The sequence below is a fragment of the Notechis scutatus genome, chromosome 2 (assembly GCF_049901735.1).
Source record: "Notechis scutatus isolate UNSWTSFEM ecotype Mainland chromosome 2, rNotScu1.2, whole genome shotgun sequence".
Lineage (NCBI taxonomy): Eukaryota > Metazoa > Chordata > Lepidosauria > Squamata > Elapidae > Notechis > Notechis scutatus.
This window is the reverse complement of record NC_142010.1, coordinates 62,203,012-62,221,492: the sequence shown is the minus strand read 5'-3', so window position 1 is coordinate 62,221,492 and position 18,481 is coordinate 62,203,012. Positions and strand designations below refer to the sequence as shown.

Genomic DNA, 18,481 nt, shown 5'->3' with positions numbered 1-18,481 from the left:
TTTCAGGAGGACTGGTTAAAAATATTTAAGTTGATGCAATTAGAGGGGCAGACATGGAAAAGAATAGTAACCAGGGGACAAGAAGCTAGCTTTTTATATTGCAATATCAAAAGACCCTACAAACAAATGCTCAAATTGCTAATTGCACTTAACATAAAATGATTTATTAACTACTATCAAATTGGAGTCAACTATTCTATGCAAATTCATTTTTTCCAGCATGATATGCCTTCAATTTGGCCTTTTAGATCTCTCAATAATTTTACATACTAGAAAATGTCCAAAACTCTGTAATCCAGGCTTCAATAATACATGGTATATAACTGCCAAGATATGCAAGCCGAATTCAGAAAATAGAAACCTGAGGTAACAACATTAACATCAAATGGATAATAGAAAAATATCCAAAGACAGGCCATGAGAAATTGTAAAGAACTCATGAAAAGATTGGTGTACCAGACTATCTCATTTGCCAGTGAAAAATTTGCATGACAACCAGGATGCGACAGAATGAAATGTGGAAGTAATAAATAGTGGAAAGGAATGTACCAAGGCTCTTTTCTATGTCTCCATACTGTATTTTAGTTTGTGTTCAGAATGTCAGGAGAAATGTTGGATTAAAATAAATAGAATTTGGAATTAAAATTGTTGGGAGAAACACTGAAAATTTCAGATAAACTGGCATTGCTTGATGGCTGAAGAAACCTTAAGGATTCTCTTGATAAAAGATGGGAGTGCAAAAACTAATCTGTTTCTTTAAAAAGAAAAGTAACCCACTGAGATGTCATCACACAATGCCCATATAATGCAAACAAATGCAATAGTAATAACAGACTTCACTTCCAAGGGTTAAAAATTGACAGGGACAGCAACTGTAGTTATGAAATAGATATCTGCAACTTTGAAAAAACCTGACAAACCTGGACAGAATGTTTGAAATACAGGTATCATGTGGACATGAGAATTTGCTTGGTATTTTTCATCTTAGCTGAGTCAGTTAAGTTAGATGGGTCATTATTTAAACAATATAAATGTATTGTAAAGCTATGGTTTTTCTCAGGTGGAAAGTGTCTGATCAGAAAGGCTGGTTAAAAAGATCCTTTGAATTGTGATCTTGGAGAAAATAGTTGAGAATAAATGAATCTACTAATAATGAAGCTAACCAGTGTTTTAGATGCTTAATGCAAATGCAAAGAATTATGGGAGAAGAACCTGGTGCTTAAAAAAACTGAAAGCAGCTGGGAAAAGGCTAATAGAAAACAAGTGGGGTATAAAATTCGCGGCCCGTGGGCAAGATGGGTCATGTGCTGATCCTGCCCCTGCCAGATTTAGTGAAGGGGAAAAAAGTCCCGATACATCATGTGAAGCCGCAAGTTTGACACCCCTGGTCTAGATAACTAATAAGCATGAGCTTACTAGAATTTAACAAAGCAGTAACCTGTTCAAACTACATCTATCTGCTTATGAAAAGTTGGAAGCAGGAAACTTAACTATTCATTTTATTCTTAATGGACAAATTATTTTCTTTAGTTATTAAAAACTTTGTTTGAAATTAAACATATAGAAAACTGATACTAATTACACCTGTCATCATATATACATCAGTGACAGTCCCTTATTATAAAGAACCATCTTTATTTCAGAAAGCTGTCCTTTATTTTATTGGTTTTGATCTTGAATTTTATTTTGCAAAGCAAAGTTTTAAACAAACATGTTTTTATCATTATGCACCTCTTCCAATTTTGCGCTTTATTTTTTCTAAGAAAATATGGTCACTGTATATACACAATATATAGCAAAAGAGAAAAAGCTACACTTGATTTCAAAGGAGAAAATGTAAAAATGTACTGTGTGACCATCTGCTACATTTATAAATCCATTATCTACTACAGGGGTGTCCAACTCACGTCACAGCAGGGTCACATGATGTATCGGGACTCCCCCGCTTTGCTAAACCAAGCATGGGCGTGGCCAGGACGTGAAGCATCCGGCCAGTGGGCTGGGAGTTTGATAGCCCTAATCTATGATCAAAGGAAAAGTATTGCTGGGTTTTAAATCTAAAAATACTGAGCAGAAATTAATTTAAATGTATAACATAAGCAGAGCTATATTGCAAGACTTCTGTTATTTTATCAAATGTGGGCAATTGCAATAAATCATTGTTTATGGTGAAATTCAGTGGAGACAAGTTGTGCACTTCCATTCTAATGTTTCCTGTAACACATGAGAAAATGGATCCTTTTGTTCAATTTTTTTGACTATCCCAGATATGATTAAAGTTGTTTAAAACACACCAACTTCTATCATGGACTTTAAAACCTGGAAGATGACTTATCTTCCTAGCTCATAAAATTAAGGTTATTTATGTGTTGCTATTTTGATACCATTAATAAAGAAGTCCTGTAAGAGATATACAGAATTGGATATACCTTTATAGTATAGGGTCAGTTCACACATTGTAGTAAATCGAGATTGTATTAATATGTTTAATGAACAACCAAGTATTATAGTCTGCTCATAATGCTAAGCCATCATTCACACTGAGAGGTTTCACACATCATAAGGCTTGGTTTTGACCTAGTATGATGCATGAAGCCAGCTGTTGTGACTTAACCGTGAAAAAAACAAGTGGTGGCTTAGCATGCATGTGGACTTAGCTTTTCAATTCTGTATTCTTCTAAAGCTCACTGGTTATGTTTCTTTTTCGAAAGGTTTTTGAATGTAGGATGTGCATATTTTTCTCTAGGTCTTAAAACTTCTTCTGTGTATCTAATGTAACAACCAGTATGTACATCTTGCATGTCATAGTGATTTTTTTACAAAACATGGTTAGAATTATAGTAAAATTATTTAGAACTAAAAAGTGAGACATCTTAATGGAACAATCAAACCTGGTTAATCCAAATTATAAACTATTTTTATTTAAATTAAAAAGCCTCAAAAAAGACAAACTGATAGTACATGCACATGGACTAATGATCACTTTACTCATTGGAGTATACAGCCAGATGTAAAAATGAGGCATGGATTAACCAGGTCCAAAAGCATATAGGCTGGAAAAAAGTTATACGCATTGACTTGAATTAATATACAGATTTGCTCTTTTAAAAAAGTAAGGAATAAAGAACAGGCAATAAACTACTAATCACTTTTCAAACTGAAATAGATGTATTTTTTCCATTCAAGCCAACCATTTCCCATACTTTTATTTTAATAACCAAAGTCCTTTTATTCTAATACAGTGCATGGCTGTGGAAGATAACAAAAAAATGGATTTAAATGGCCACAAATAAAACATGGTCTGATTTCCTGTTCAACAGATTATAATTAAAAAATAGTTAAGTCTGCTAATTGTGCAATACTGGATTATAATCATCAAATCTTAAATCCTATACGTTACTGAAATGCCCCAGTACACATGATATTGGAATAAATTAAATTTAAAATAATTAGGGCCAGCCTAATAGTTTTAAGAGGAGTGCTCTGCACTTCCAAAGAAAAGGCCTCATTTACAGTTCTAATTGTTTATTCCTAAACTGTTAGGAGTGGTGGAGCTGCCCTTTAGGTAAGGTCTCTGGAAAGACAATGCTATAAATTATTCAGCAGTGACCCTCTTGCATTACACAGCATCCAAAGGGCGTCTCATCCAAAGGGGTCCCATCTTAAAAATGTTTTTAAAAATAATAAATAAAAATAAATAATTCCAAGTTCTTTGGTGTAGTTTTAGCAATTCTTAACAAAAGTGATTTTATTAGTAAATGTCCATGGCAATTCTAAAGAATTAGGATGTGCTGCTTGCTTCCTTTAACTTTGTTGTTAAAAATACCATTATCTGAGGTAATGTCAAACAAACTGGCCACAATCCATAAGAGCACGCATGCATTTATTTTAGCAGCTCCCAACATTGCAACTGCTTCCATGTTGAAAATTACTATAAGGTCAACTAAGAAAACCCCAGGAGGGAAAAATAAACTTGGGAGATAGCAGCATATATATGTCTCTCTGAGGTTTGTAAATATTTTAAACAATAGAAACTTAGGTTGTTTGTACCAAAGATTATAGAATATTAAAGATATAAACTATTTCTCCTGCAATGTCAATTAAATTACATTTTATATTAGTACCTAATTTGATAACCATCTCTTTAAGTGTTTCATTAGATTTGTCAAAAGCTACATCCTAGAACAGGGGTGTCAAACTCATGGCCCATGGGCCAGATGCGTCAAGTGCTGGCCCTGACCATGCCCAGTTTAGCGAAGGGGGGAAAAGTCCTGATACATCACGTGACGCTGACATGACGCGAGTTTGACACCGTTTGTCCTAGAAGTATAAATTCTATCTCTGAAATAGATCCGCTATAATTTTCGGGAGGATCCGTATTAAACCAGGGTTGTATATTGAATATTTCAATTCTAGTGAATTAAAAGTTGGATAGCTACCTAATTCTACAATTTCTAAAGTGAAAACCACAGTAGTTTTTCACTTCAAGTAGTTTTTACTTAGAAACCAAGCTAGTTTTCTAAAAACATATTTTCTGACAATGTAAGTTTTAGCTGGCTACCTGCTCTAAATCTCCATGAAATTTGATGTTTTTAAACTTGTTTTTAAACTTATATGCATACATTTTCCCACTAAGTCAAAGCATTTAAATATTTAATTAAAGTATTTTATAATTAAATGAAAAATTAGTATTTCTATCAATTGCCAGTCCCATCCTGAGGAAGGCAGCAAATCAGTGAACTACACAATTTTAGGTAGGAGGTGATCTGCTCAAAATACATTAACAAGAAATCCAATTAAACTTCATGAAATATTTTTTTCATGTTCAAAGGGACTATCTAAATGCTGGAGTTGAAAATGATGTATAAACTGATCCCAAAAGAAGGTCTTTTTGAAAATATTTTTTTTTACTTTTTCAACTAAGATATGCAAAATCAGGGTTTTAATACCCACCAAAAACATTATTTATTATGTTAAACCTTTTAACATAGCAGTGCAGCTGGTTATGCACTTGCAATTCTCAGTAGCTGCAGTGCAATGTTTATATCAGAGCAATTTTAAAAAACAGTATACAAATCTCAGTGCCAAATTATGGATAGCATTTAGGCAAGTCTCTCTTGTACATGGCCTGCTACTTACCTTCAAAGATCAGTTAAAATCTGCATTATTTGTAATAATACCTTAACTATTCAGAGAACAACACATCCATTTTTTCCAGTGGTAGAAATGTAAAAGTATTAAAATGTATTAAATATAGATAGGTCTTGGCATCCTTAAAAATGTCATGTTCTGTTAAATATATATAAATGTTCTGTAAGCGATCTGAGAATGCAAAAGTATTATGTATACTATCAAAAACTGAATCATATTAAATAGAAAGCAGAAAGAAATATTTGCACCCTTGTATTATTTATCCTTCCTCAAGTATTTCTATAAGCCCAACTGCTATGGTTTATTTCTTCTTCTGGAGAAATGAAGCCGACACATTCTCTCCCTAGATCAGTCTACTGGCAACATAAGTAAATGTTCATGGTTATAGGACTCTTCGCAAATGACAAATTGGTCAGCACAAACTCACCTTGGAACTCCTAAATGCCAAAAGTGTTTGAACTAATTGAAGTGTTTGATTATTTTTCATTTTTATTTCAAGTCCTGAGATCCTCCTACTGACCAAACATTTAGATTCTTGTATTTACCAGATTCCTTTCTCTTTACTTCAGTAGCTTTGTTTTTTAAAAAAACTTCAAGCATAAGTGATGTACCTGCCAGAAGTAACTATCGTATAAACTCAGGGATGCTCATGCCAACATGGTCTAGGCATAAATGTATGTTTTTCCAAGATAAACTGTAAATACCCTCCCTACCTTATCAGAATTTGTGAAGAAAAAAAGATATAACCTTGCTTTGCTTTTAGAACCAAGCATGAGATCATCTTTCAAGTCAACCATATGCACAAGTCTGTATATTTAAGAAAAGTCAACATAATATAACAAAAAGTGAAATATGCTTATTAAAAATGTCCTTATAAAAAAACAATCTTGCAATATACAATAAGATGCAATAAAAACAATTTTCTCTCCCTCACCAATAACTAAAACAGCTATGTTCCACAATTTCTTTTATATGTTGGCATTGAAAGATTAAATATTTTCTATGTTGTATGCCTGGCGGATATTAAGTGTATCTCTCAACATCAAGTCTCTAAGCCGCCAGAGTGCATCTGCCATTGTGGTATGAGCCCCTTTGCTTTTCAACCAGTGTGTAGGAAGACGACTTTCTTGCTCTTTTGAGAAATGGACATCACGTCTTCGTGCTGAAACAAGAAAAGCACAGAAGCGATAGACTGCCTTAAAATAGGTCATTATACTTCACCAATAACGCTGATGCATTATACAACATGCAAAATACATTACTGTTTTAAATGCATGAATAAATTCCCAGGGTTGGGAATTTTACTTGTGAAAAAGATTTTGCAACTGATGATGAACATGAGCTGAAAAAATCAGTACAAAAATGTTACATCAATAAGAATAAAATCTGCAAGTAATAGAAAATAATAGTTCTTCTTTCATCTGCATTAATCTGACCCCATGTCATTAGTATGTTCAGTTCTAGACATCCTACTGAAAGACAAAATTGGACAATTGGAAACAATTCAAAGGACAACACTGATAGGGAACTGAAAATACTGAGAAACGATGACTGGAAAGCGAGATGTGGTAACATTTTTTCATGTATGTGAATGATTATCACAGAGTAGATAAATATTTGTTTTCCATCTATCCAGATGATAAAATACAGAATAATAATTTTAAATTATAGAAATGAAGATTCTAGTCAATTGTTCAGAAAAACTTATGGAAAGTAACAATGGATCCACATGGTTTGTCATCTATTTTTCATTTAGCACTAAAATAAGATGGAACTAAAAAAAATAGGAACTGATCTTGATCAGGGCCACAGTAGCAAAGATCTGGTAAAGCTGTAGATAGTTCAACTAAAAAATGGAACAAATATGAATAATTTATCAAAATGACCAAATTGATTAGTTACATGCAAGTGAAAAAACACTGAATCAGTGCATGGAAAATAGAATTTCCTTTAAAATTTCTCCACATAACATTCATCTAAGTAAATCTAAGTACAAAAATCTACAATTTACTGATAGAAATAGAGTTGTGTGATTATATTGGACAATGAAACACTTTTCTTTGCAGATGTTGTTCTAAGGTAAGATGAAAGAACGCTAGAATGGGGAAAGTGTCGATGTTCTTTAAGAGGTATATTTCCTTGTAATTTTACCTGAAAGGGTCTGGTCCCACTTGCTAATACTATTTGAATCAGCACTAAGACCTTCAATATATTTCAGATACGCTTCTGAGTGGAGAAGCCTCTGTGTCTTTGGTGGCGGAGAGACAAACATAGGTGTTGTAGGCTGCTGCATGACCTGTTGAGATGCTGGGTTTTGACCAGGATAGGGAGGTGGTGCTTGTTGACCTGGGGGACCAAGCATACCTATCTAGAAATATAAAGTACAATATCAAGAAAGCATTTTAGAAGATAGGTCAAGAACAGCCAAAAATATTTAATATTATAGTTAAGGATATTTGACAAGTATTACCTTGGTTGTTTGCTTGCAGACATTTTAATACTTAGCTAGCCAACATCATAAGTCTTAAATGCCAACAAGTGAACAACTAAGCACAGAGAGCCCTAAAGACTCCACATAAAAAAGAGCAAAAATATTCAAAAATACTTTAAAGATGTGGCAACTGCACTACAGTTTAGCAGGAAATATGGCCTCTGACAGGTCACAAAGGTGTTTAAACTTAATGCCAAATACTTCAAGAAACTCCAAATGGTGCACAAAAGAAGTCAATTCATGTTTTAATTAATGTATAGACCCCTCAACTCTATCGTAATTCTGGCCAGCATACAATGTAACAATGTAAAACAATGCAATTCAACAATACAAAAAGACTGTCTAGAAAAAAAATAACATCATCCCATGGGTCTACCACCCCTTCTAGCCCAAGGTGATGGGGAAGAACCACTTGTAAAGGCTCTCTTAAATAACATTTAATATAATATATAATAATATAATTGAATTGAATTGAATTGAATAATAGGATAGGTGGGAGCTGCATATTCCACAGGGCAGACGTTACAAAAGAGAAAGCTTGAGTTCCATCAGGTGACACTGTTTAATCGATGAGGGCCTGGAACATGTTAACTCTGCTAAATTACATAAAAAGGGGAAAAACTATGGAAAACAAGCAATCCCTTACATAACCAGGATACATGATATGAAAGGCTCAATAGGTGATAACTAGCACCTGGAATTGTATATGGAAGCCTATTGGTAACCAGTACAGCTCACAAAGCAGTGGTGCCATGATATGCCCATAATTACTTATGCTGCAGCATTCTGGACTAGCTGCAGCTTCTGGGTGATTAGTACAATCCCACGTGGAACATATTGCAGTAGTTTAAACATAAGATGACCAAAGCTGTGGTGATTGTCTTAAGGATTTCATAGTCCAGATATGGGTGTAATTGGAGCACTATCTGAATCTGTGCAAAGACCTTCTTGGTCATAGCTATCATCTGCTTCACAAGCAGGAGTTATGAATCCAAGAAGACCCCCAAACTGAGCATCAGTCCTGAGGGGGATATACAGCCCTGCTCAGGACTAAAAATGAAACATCTCCTGTGGTTCAAATACCTACAGCAGGGTAAAGCTTAAGCTTGCTCCTCCCAATCCAAACACTCCGTCTCCAGACTTTGGGGCAAGACTTTGATAGCATCATTTGGTTGGCTGGTATAACTGGGTATAAAATCTTATCCCAAGCTGAGGAATGATCTTGTCTAGATAGTAGGAGTGGTGAGAACAACCAAGCCCTGAGGGACTCCTGTCAGGGGTCTCTGGCTTGGTCTCTTCCCCTCCTGTTATCACCAACTGAGCCCCAACCACAGATAAATAAGAAACCCACCAAAAGTCATCAGCAAGCATGACCGCTGCCATTTTGGAGCCATCTCCTGTCTAAAACCTGAATAAAAAGGACCCCTTAAGCTGTAATATAACTAACTTACCCAAACAAAGTAAGTTGAGGACTAGTTTAAAATTGTCCAAGTCTTCAGGCCCTATGAAGATTTGGGGGGGACAAACCACTGCCTCCTTCAAGACAGGCAGTACTACTTCTCTTCTCAACAAAGCAGATACTACCACAGGAACCTAGCTATACATCATTGCCTGGATAGTTTTACCAGCTAGTAGGGATGTGTATCTAATAAAGTAGGTGACCAAACAGATTCCCCACACAGGGACCCTGTAACTCATCATCTAACTACAACACAGATTTGGATCCCACATATGTTGTGTTTTCTCTTGTGTGGACAACTCAAATATTTCATGTAAATGTCATTTAAGGCCCCCAAATTCTCCATGAGTGTTCAGGTCTAAAAATACAGAAATTTTGGAGAGGGGGGATATAAATAACAAATGAAATTTTAAAATCTTGAACCCAAACTATTTTTTTCCTCATTTTGGATGTAGTTTAAGTGGCAAAATGGATACTTTAAACTTCTATGAAGTTCCTTAAACCAGGTGGAAAAATTAACTCTCTTCAGATTTCTGCCCAGCCAACATTGCTGATGTTATGATATTACTAGCCCTATCCACATGTAAACCTCTTTCCAGACTGAAAAGGCTATCCTGCATTTCTGACTCCTACAGGTAAAAAAGATTATAAGGGAGCAACACCAGCAAATTAGAAGTCAGTATATTGTAAATACACACATTTGTAATTTGCTCGTTTTATTCACCCATTAAAGAACTGGAAGACAGTTCATTTCTTTTTTCTTTTTGAAAAAAAGACAATATCAGAATATGATTTATTGGATTTTTCTATACCTACCTGCTGCCCAAATGGATTTCCTGGTGCTGGGGCTCCTACCATGGAGGAAACGTTTTGCCCTAGAACACCTGTATTTTAAAATATATCAAAAGTACAATCTTATTCCAAGCTAAAAACAAAACAAAACTATATACTGCTCTATTATAACAAACTAATGTGTCACATCAAAAAAGTGAAAACCACTATTTGTCAAAATGTATTTTTTAAAATAGTATCATTAATCATGTCATCTGGATGTCTGGGGTGTGTTTTGTTTTTGGGTTCCACCTAATTAACTTCATTCAGTAATAAATAACACCCCTTCCACTGGATTCATAAATAATTCCCAAGCCTAACTACAATGGAACTTGCGCAAGTACTCAATACAGCACTGCACGATGGGCCCAATGTTTGTGCTTGCTCATTTTTCCACATACTTCTCAGCACTTTCAGGTAAGAATTCTACTCTGTCTATCCTTTAAAATCAAACATGCAATTTTACTAAATAACCATTTCTATCTAAGGAGATAATTCAGAATTTTCTTAAGAACAGAGAAGCACACTTGCTACAGGTAGTGAACAGTAAACTGTGTACCATAGAAATGTATGCCATAATTTATTTTTATTATTACACTGTAAATGCTCATATTTGTACCCCTTATTTATAGAATGTTAAAAATGTATTTCTGCTTGCAATTAATAACTTTTCAGGAGACTTCCAAGTAAATCTGCTGAGAGATACAGATTTTGACTGTAGGCACATCATCTTTAAGCTGAAACGGAAAGCTGTGGTTTCCAAACATCTCATTTGTGGATTTACAATAAATAAATGGGTCGGCCAAATGTAGCATGGAAACAATTCCTGGTTATTACAAACCACAAAGTATAACTCAGGAGAGATATATGATAAAACAAATTAGATGTAACATTATTCTAGGTTCAAGTACCATGCTTAATTATTGCCAAACCACTGATGGATGATTTGGAAGCACTTGTTTACAATTAAGTATGACATGCAAACATAATCTTTATTAGTTTCTACCTAAATTTATCCAATGCATGCAGAAAAGGCAAAATAAAAATTAGCAGCTGGGGAAAAAGAGAGCAAAGTAACTGGGATTTTCATAACTGTCTGTGTGTCTATATTTTTTTAAAAAAAAAAATAGGAATAGAAAGGAAAGTTAAATAATATGATAGGAACTGATTTTTTTCTTGGCCAAGTCTTGAATTTAGAATATAGTATACAAGATAGTGTATTGAAAAAAATTATAATCATGGGTTAGGTGTAAAATTTTACTTGACCTATTATTAAATCAAGTAGCTTAAAATAAGATATACTGTACACATTTGAAGTGATTGTAATATTAAAAGTCAGAAGTGAAAAACAGACTCAGGTAATGATTTCTCTTGGTATTATGAGTTAGTTGGATTTAGTCCAGTTTAAACAACACTTCTGACATATTCACAGGGAATGGAAAATTTAAGCCTTTAATATTCCACATCTCTGGTCAAGTCAAGCCCTTAAGCACTAATTGAAGTGTTCTTACATTTTACTAGTTAACTCCTTTTGATGCTGCAGTGGCTACATGTGTTGCTTTGCCAACAAATTTCATATACCATATGTATTATCTGTATCTAAGAGATTTCTCATTGTACTTTCACATTAAGAGCTCAATATCCCAGACCTATGACAGTCAGTAAAAGTCAAGCAATGGAGCTACAACTGCATACGCTGCAAACCTCTCCTAGAGTAATTGATTAAATGGGGTGAGAACAAAAAGACGAGATAATGAATGAATGAGGAGGTTCATTCTTACCCGGTGGTGGGATGCCTGGCATGCCTGGTGGAAGTTGATGGGGTGGAGGCACCCCAGGGTGAAGTGGCGGCATGCTGCCCATGCTAACAATGCCATCAACTGGGCCTTGTAAAGGTGGCAGCACTGGTGGATAGCCACCTATCATGCCTTAAAGGACACAACAAATTTCAAACATGCATCAATGACATGCAAAATGGTCAAATTAATAATGACGTGCACTATCCACACATAAGCACCTTCAGTATTGTCATACAACCCTACAATTAGTACTTTGCAAAAACAAACAATGTTACAACGAGAAATAGAATATTTATAATAAATTAGTACTCGCCAACAGGCATATTTTTTGAAGGAAACAAACTCTGCATCAGGGGTGTCAAACTCAAAGCCTGGGGACTGGCTCTGGCCCATGGGGCCCTGGAAATACCAAAGGACTAGCCCACGGTGGCCCCCCTGAGCCCCGTTTCTGGCCACGATAGCCTCCTGCAGTCCTGTGCCAGCGAAAACATAGCCTGGGCAGGCTGTGCACACCCCCCGAGCTCTATTTTTGCTGGCAGAGAGCTGCAGGAGGACATCACAGCTGAAAACGGAGCCTTCACGAGTGACGTCGAACTGGCCACCTCCACCCTGGCCACTCCCATCCCCCCCGGCCTCCCAAGGTCAAACACAACCCTGATGCAGCCTTCAATGAAATCATTAAAAGTCAATTAACTGCAAACATATATAAACTTCCTGTTGGTTATATGAACATATACAACATTGTTATAAGCACATTATGAATTTGTGGTATGGTATAATATTGTAGCTGCATGGAAAATAAATTGTTAGAAAAATAAGCACTCAAACGTTTCACTATTTAACTTATGCTTGACACAATCATTTAAACAAATAAGAAATTAATTCAACAACACTGAAGAAACTATTCTTCTTCATCTCATTCTCAATAAGATCTTCTGAGTATTGAAACAGTTTAAAGAGAGAGACATGATCTTTCACACCTGAGCTACTGTGCAATTTCATAAAATTTTCCATCACAGACAATACATTCTATAATCATGATTTCAAATTTTTGAACTGCCAATAGTCACACTGACAATATTACTACCTAATGCCAAAAGTTATAATTTGTATTTGCTAATAGCCATAAAATATTTGATAAAAAAGTCACAATGTGACAGAAAAGTGGGCATGTCTTTGAGGAAGAAAATTAAGAGGGGATAACTGAAAGAGTTAATATTAAGGAAAGTTTGAGGTATATATCAAATATAGTAAGGACTGTTCTTGAAGATTCATAAGAAACCAAAACATCAGAGAGGGAAATAAGATTATTACTGATAGAAATAATGGAGAAGTGTTCCATTAGATAATCAAGATAAGGGAAGGGGGAAAACAGAATTTTGGAAAGTTATCTTTGCAAGCTGTTTTGTAGGCATCATAAAAGGTCAAAACAGCACCTCTGTACATAAATTATATGGTATCATCCCAGTTGGAACCATAGTTGTTAATTCAAATATAATTATTTTTATTGAGGTACAGGAGAAAAGGATTTTGGAAGTAATAAATCTTTTGTACAGGATGATTTTCATTATTTACAGTGTGTGAACCTTATCTAACAGCTAAGATAAATCTAGTGAAACAAACATCTTCTATTAACTGTTCATACAGTTAAGTATGGGCATATGCTGTAATAGTTACAGCTTTGCTATTGTTTTTGATATTATGTAAGGAAAGGAATTGCCCTCTGGATAAGGGGGTAGAATAATGTATACTGGGACAAGAATCCTCTACTCAGGAAGTCTTTGCGCAACCCACACCCCTTCTTTTTAAAAAAACTTTGAAATAGATGGTCTACTGGTTAAAGCATCAGGCTGGAAAACAAAAGGCTGTGAAATCCAGTCCTGCCTTAGGCATGAAAGCTCTCTCAGCCTAACCCACCTCACAGCTTGTCATTGTGGAGAGAATAGGAGGAGAAAGAAGTACTAGCCTCCATTTTTTAATGAAAATAATAAAGGAGATATAAAATATACATATCAAAAGATTAAATTTCACAGAAAAGAATCATCGCAATTTAAGCTGCTTCAAAACACAAACTTTCTTGGACTAGATTGTCAATAGCCTTGACAATCTCCATACATTTCATAAAGCCAAATTCTCAAGAATATTATTTATGTAAAAAAACAGCAACATCAGGATGTTCAAAGAAATTCACTGGAGAACGTACTATTGAGTATTACATTCATGTCTAATATTGAATGGACAGGAAACAACACTAGCTACTGTAAAATGCCCAACAATAAAACTAATGGCTATATACTCAGTATTTATACTGAACCTATCAAGCATTCAAAGCAAGTAACAAATGTTGTCAATTCTCTTTAAAGAAGTCTAAAAGTAGCCTAGCACCCTTATAGCCCAGCACGTGGAGCTGACACACAAGAGTTCCCAAATTATGGCTGATGGGACACTTGAATAGGATTCCATAGCTCAAACATCACGTTCTTCACCAAAAAGCACAGCACAAGCATTCAATGTGCAGCTAAGCATGCTCAGGAACTGAGTAAACATTTTGAAGATCTGCAGTATCATGACACTCATGATGACACTTCCATTTTAAAAAAAGGACAAAGACAAACTATAGGTGGAACCTAAAGTACTGTTTCATGGAAGGAGCATAAACATGGAGACAGAAGACTATTCTATAAATAGAAGTTAAAGGAAGAAGCATTTTGTCTTATTTTGTTTTCGCCTGCTACCCAGGGTACCTTTCATGCAATTTCAGAGCTTTCATCTTCTGGAACAAATTTAAGGAAGGGATTCACAGGAGAATCAGTAGTAGAACCAAAATGTTGGAATTCCTGTTCTAGGAACAGAATTCAAATAATAGAGTCTGAATCCAGTACAAACAGTTGTCTACTAATAATATGCTGGATGTTGCAATCATATTATGATCATTTATGAGAATTATATTAGCAGCACTTTTTATTTTATATCAAGTGAATATACAGTACAAACAGGAGAAACAAGATAAAAAATAAATAATGTATTAGTTTGAGACTTCTATTTCCTATAAATTAATTGATGCTTCCAAAATCAATTATATGCATTACATTTCCCAAACAAATATACAACACTATACTGGTTTGAAAATGGGTCCATATAAATTTCAAAAGTCACTGTTTAATTAGTGCCTTGCTTTAAGCACTGTACAAGACTTCAACACCAAGGTTTTGAAATAAGACTTTGAACAAAGACCTGAGATATTGTACATTGGCCATTTCAAAAGTAAGATTAAATAATAGATATGCATTGTGAGAATGAGCCTGATGATCCTCTCCTCTTCTCTGATCAAAAAGTCAAATTTCTACGCTTGAGTTACTGTTTGAAAGGATTATAAACTTTGGTCCAAAGTTGGCTTCTTTCACCAAATTTTAACCAATGTTCACTATACTTCTGGGTTCAGTTATATTGGTAGAAGCTTTCAAATTGCTCCTTACAGACATGCAAAAGATAGAGGGGTACATCAAGAACTAATGTATGCCATATTAAACCACATTTCTATGTTCCATTCAGCGTGGGTAGTGATATAGGGAGTCTGCTGTTCAGTGAACACAAGCCTAAGATCTCCTGGTCTAGGAAAAATAATCACAACTTTTTTCATTTCCTGTGTGTTGATGCAAACATACATGATCATTTCAACTGGAAGGTAACATTAGTTTTATTCTCAAATGAAGATAAAATACTCATTTGTTACAATCTTAACCCATCGTTAGAGCAAAATAAAGTTGCTTATGGGATCCTGAAAATCAATTATATTATGCGAGCAAAATCAACAAGGTCTTGTGGCACATTACAGACCAATTCTCATTACCGAACAAACTTTTGTAGACTGAAGCCCACTTCAGATGTACAATTATTCACTTTGCCCAAGATCTACTGATGATACAGCAAAAAAAAAAAAAAACCCCCCAACCCAACAGTTAATAGATCGGATACAATTTAAACTTTGCGCATGATCGCCGATTAGGGAAAGTGCTGTTATAGGACTAGTCAGGATAAGAGTGCATGCTTATGATTAAATATAATATCTCTACCAGTGGAAGCAACTTTTGTGCTCAAAATCAGGATGCTTTGAAGGTAAATTTTAAGAAGAAAGTTTTATTAGATTGGTTAAGAGTTTGGTAAAGTGGATGAAGGAAAAATGGTCAGAGTCCCTGTTTGTTTTTACCTGCAACAGGTGTCAACTGCGGATTGAGCATCCCCATTGGTGTTGGTGGCGGCACCACCCCCATAAGAGCCCCGACAGGAGTGCCTGCCCGGGGGGAAGAATTCTGCTGCTGTTGCTGTGCTGCTCGTTCTCTCTCCTGCTGCTCGGCAACCTTAGCTGCCCGCTCTGTAAAAGTATTTTAGATTTTCAGTTCTGTTTTATGACCCAGAATTTAAAAAAAAATATTCTCTGATCATTTAGCCTCATGTAGGAAAAAAAAAGCCCACACAATTTTAGTAATACAGTATATAATTTTGAACTTATTCAGTTGCCAACATAAAAAAAAAAATGAATTCTTTTAAAATTCACAAAGATTTCAAGAAATATGGGCTCAGATCAAGACAACCATGGGGAGAAGGAAAGACGCGGAGGTAATTTTCTGTGTCTGCCTCCCTTCTATGCTTCCCAAAATCTTCTCCTGTTTGGAAGCTACTGATTATGCACAGCTACAGAATCAAAGGGAAAAATGTGCTCTGGAACATGTGGGCTCTCGCTCACATAGCATCTGTCTGCAACTCCTTAAAGCAGCTGTATGTTTTCACAGCCTCATTGGGCTGCCTTCTGCAGCTGCAGCATGTTCCTGGAGGAAAAAACTGATTTGGTTTAAGGTTCCAATGCACTTTTTTGCCTTTGAATCTGAAGTGTTGCTGAGTCCTACCTGGTTGGGGAATTGTGCAATAGCCTGGATAAGGATATGCTATTGAAGAGAGAAAGGGAAAACAGTATTTGTTTGCAAACTTGCTCATTCATTCATGGTTTCATAATCTAAGCCAGAGGTGTTAAACTGGATTTCTTCGAGGGCCGGATCAGCATTGTAGTTCTCAGCAGGCTAGAGGGGGCGGGGGCGGATGCCTCCTGCAGCACCCTGCCACCTAAAATGGGGTGCCGGGGTACCTCATGCGGCCTCCCTGGGCCTTGTTTTCGCCCTCCATGGCCTCCTGGAGTACTTTGCCAGCCAAAAATGGCCCGCACAGCCCGTTTTTGGGCCCATTTTTGGCCAGCAGAGCACTGTAGGGCATGGAGGGTGAAAACGAACCGTGGGCGGCCACACACAGCCCGTTTTAACCACCAGAGGCACCGTGAGCTGGTCCTTTGATATTTCAAGGCCGGCCCTGCAGGCCAGATTTAAGCACCCCACAGGCCTTGAGTTTTACACCCCTGATCTAAGCAATGGGCTTTATTCTGTATCACCTTTTTTAAAAACTGCAACACTAAAAGTGTTATGAACGAAATGGCAGCTGTTTAAAAGTCATAAAATAAGGTCAATCACATGACCAGCCCAAATTACAACTGTCATGAGTTACCACTATGATGGGCAGACTCTATTATAGACATAACTCGAGGACTACCTGTAAGTGAGCTATCCACTGTCTACAAAACCACGGTGATCTTTGTAGATTTAACCTATTATTACTACTACTTGAGGCTGAAGTTGATAAAGAAGACTCATTTATTAAATCACTTTATCTGCTCTTTACCAAATTGGTAATACAATGAAACCTCACTTCAGCAGGCTTTGATACAACAGATTTTACACTCAAAAGACCACAATGACTCAAATAATGCAGATGCAAATGAGGCAATGTATGAAATTAATGTCATCTCCCAAATGACAACTGATGCAAAAGATATGTGTGTCACTTGATAAACTATTATTACATCCATCGATGCAATTATGTAGTTTTGTATTTAGTGCATATTCATGTATAGTAGACATCCTCTTCCAATTAATCCATTAAAATAAGATTTCGCTGAATTGTTAATATATGTTGTCAAAGGAATACCAAGTGTAAGCTATTTTTGCTATTTTCTCTATGTTAACAAGAATTCAATGTTTTCCTCTCATTGTAGTCCTTCAGTAATATGGTTTTAAGTTTTTATTATAATGCATTGGATGCATTTGGTAATTTAGCTGCTTACAAGTAGGGTAAATTTTTCTCAACAATATAACATCTATTTAGTTGGTAATGTTTACTTCTATAAAGTAGTCTTTCTTAATGCCCTTCCAAAATGTCTGCACTACAGATGGGTTTAATGTTGCCACTTAGTCATCCTAACCTTTTGGAGGAAAACTATGAACAAAGGATTTCTGTCTTATTTGCAAGATAAATGACGAAAATATTATTAGAAAATGAAGAACGGGACAAGCATTATCTGATTAAATACTCACTTCCTATTGTACCATTTCAGTTTTCAAAACACTTCTGTATTGTAGTCAACTAAGAAAAGGGTGGGTTTTGTATTAAAAAAAAGGGATAGGAATATAAGTGATAATCCATTCAAACATATTTAGAGAACATGAAATTATAAGCATAATCAAACAACACAAGGAAAGCTATACATGTGTCATCTATTGGGGTTGGGAGGAATAAACAGAAAGGATACATAAGAATTTCTTATCTTTAGTGGCTACAATGTATGATTCATACCAAAGGGCAGGATTCCTTAGCGAATCAGGAAAAAAGTAATGTGTTCTTTTTTGATTTAACTAAAAAAAACCAGAA

At 35.6% G+C, this 18,481-nt stretch overlaps 1 protein-coding gene across 13 annotated transcripts in view; it reads right to left on the bottom strand.

Annotated features, from left to right (window-relative positions):
* Positions 1-4,888: 4,888 nt before the first annotated feature.
* Positions 4,889-18,481, bottom strand: part of PBRM1 (polybromo 1) — a 56,720-nt gene continuing 43,127 nt past the window's right edge. For 10 of the 13 annotated variants that reach the window (XM_026683556.2, XM_087954901.1, XM_026683557.2 and 7 more), the window contains 5 exons: positions 15,939-16,103; positions 11,714-11,860; positions 9,918-9,985; positions 7,303-7,519; positions 4,889-6,313 (listed from right to left, as the gene is read on the bottom strand). In XM_026683556.2, the coding sequence (XP_026539341.1) occupies positions 6,141-6,313; positions 7,303-7,519; positions 9,918-9,985; positions 11,714-11,860; positions 15,939-16,103 (770 nt within the window). In that variant the 3' untranslated portion in view covers positions 4,889-6,140. The remainder of the gene's footprint in view (positions 6,314-7,302; positions 7,520-9,917; positions 9,986-11,713; positions 11,861-15,938; positions 16,104-18,481) is intronic. The other 3 variants (XM_087954903.1, XM_087954904.1, XM_087954905.1) reach the window with 1 other exon arrangement.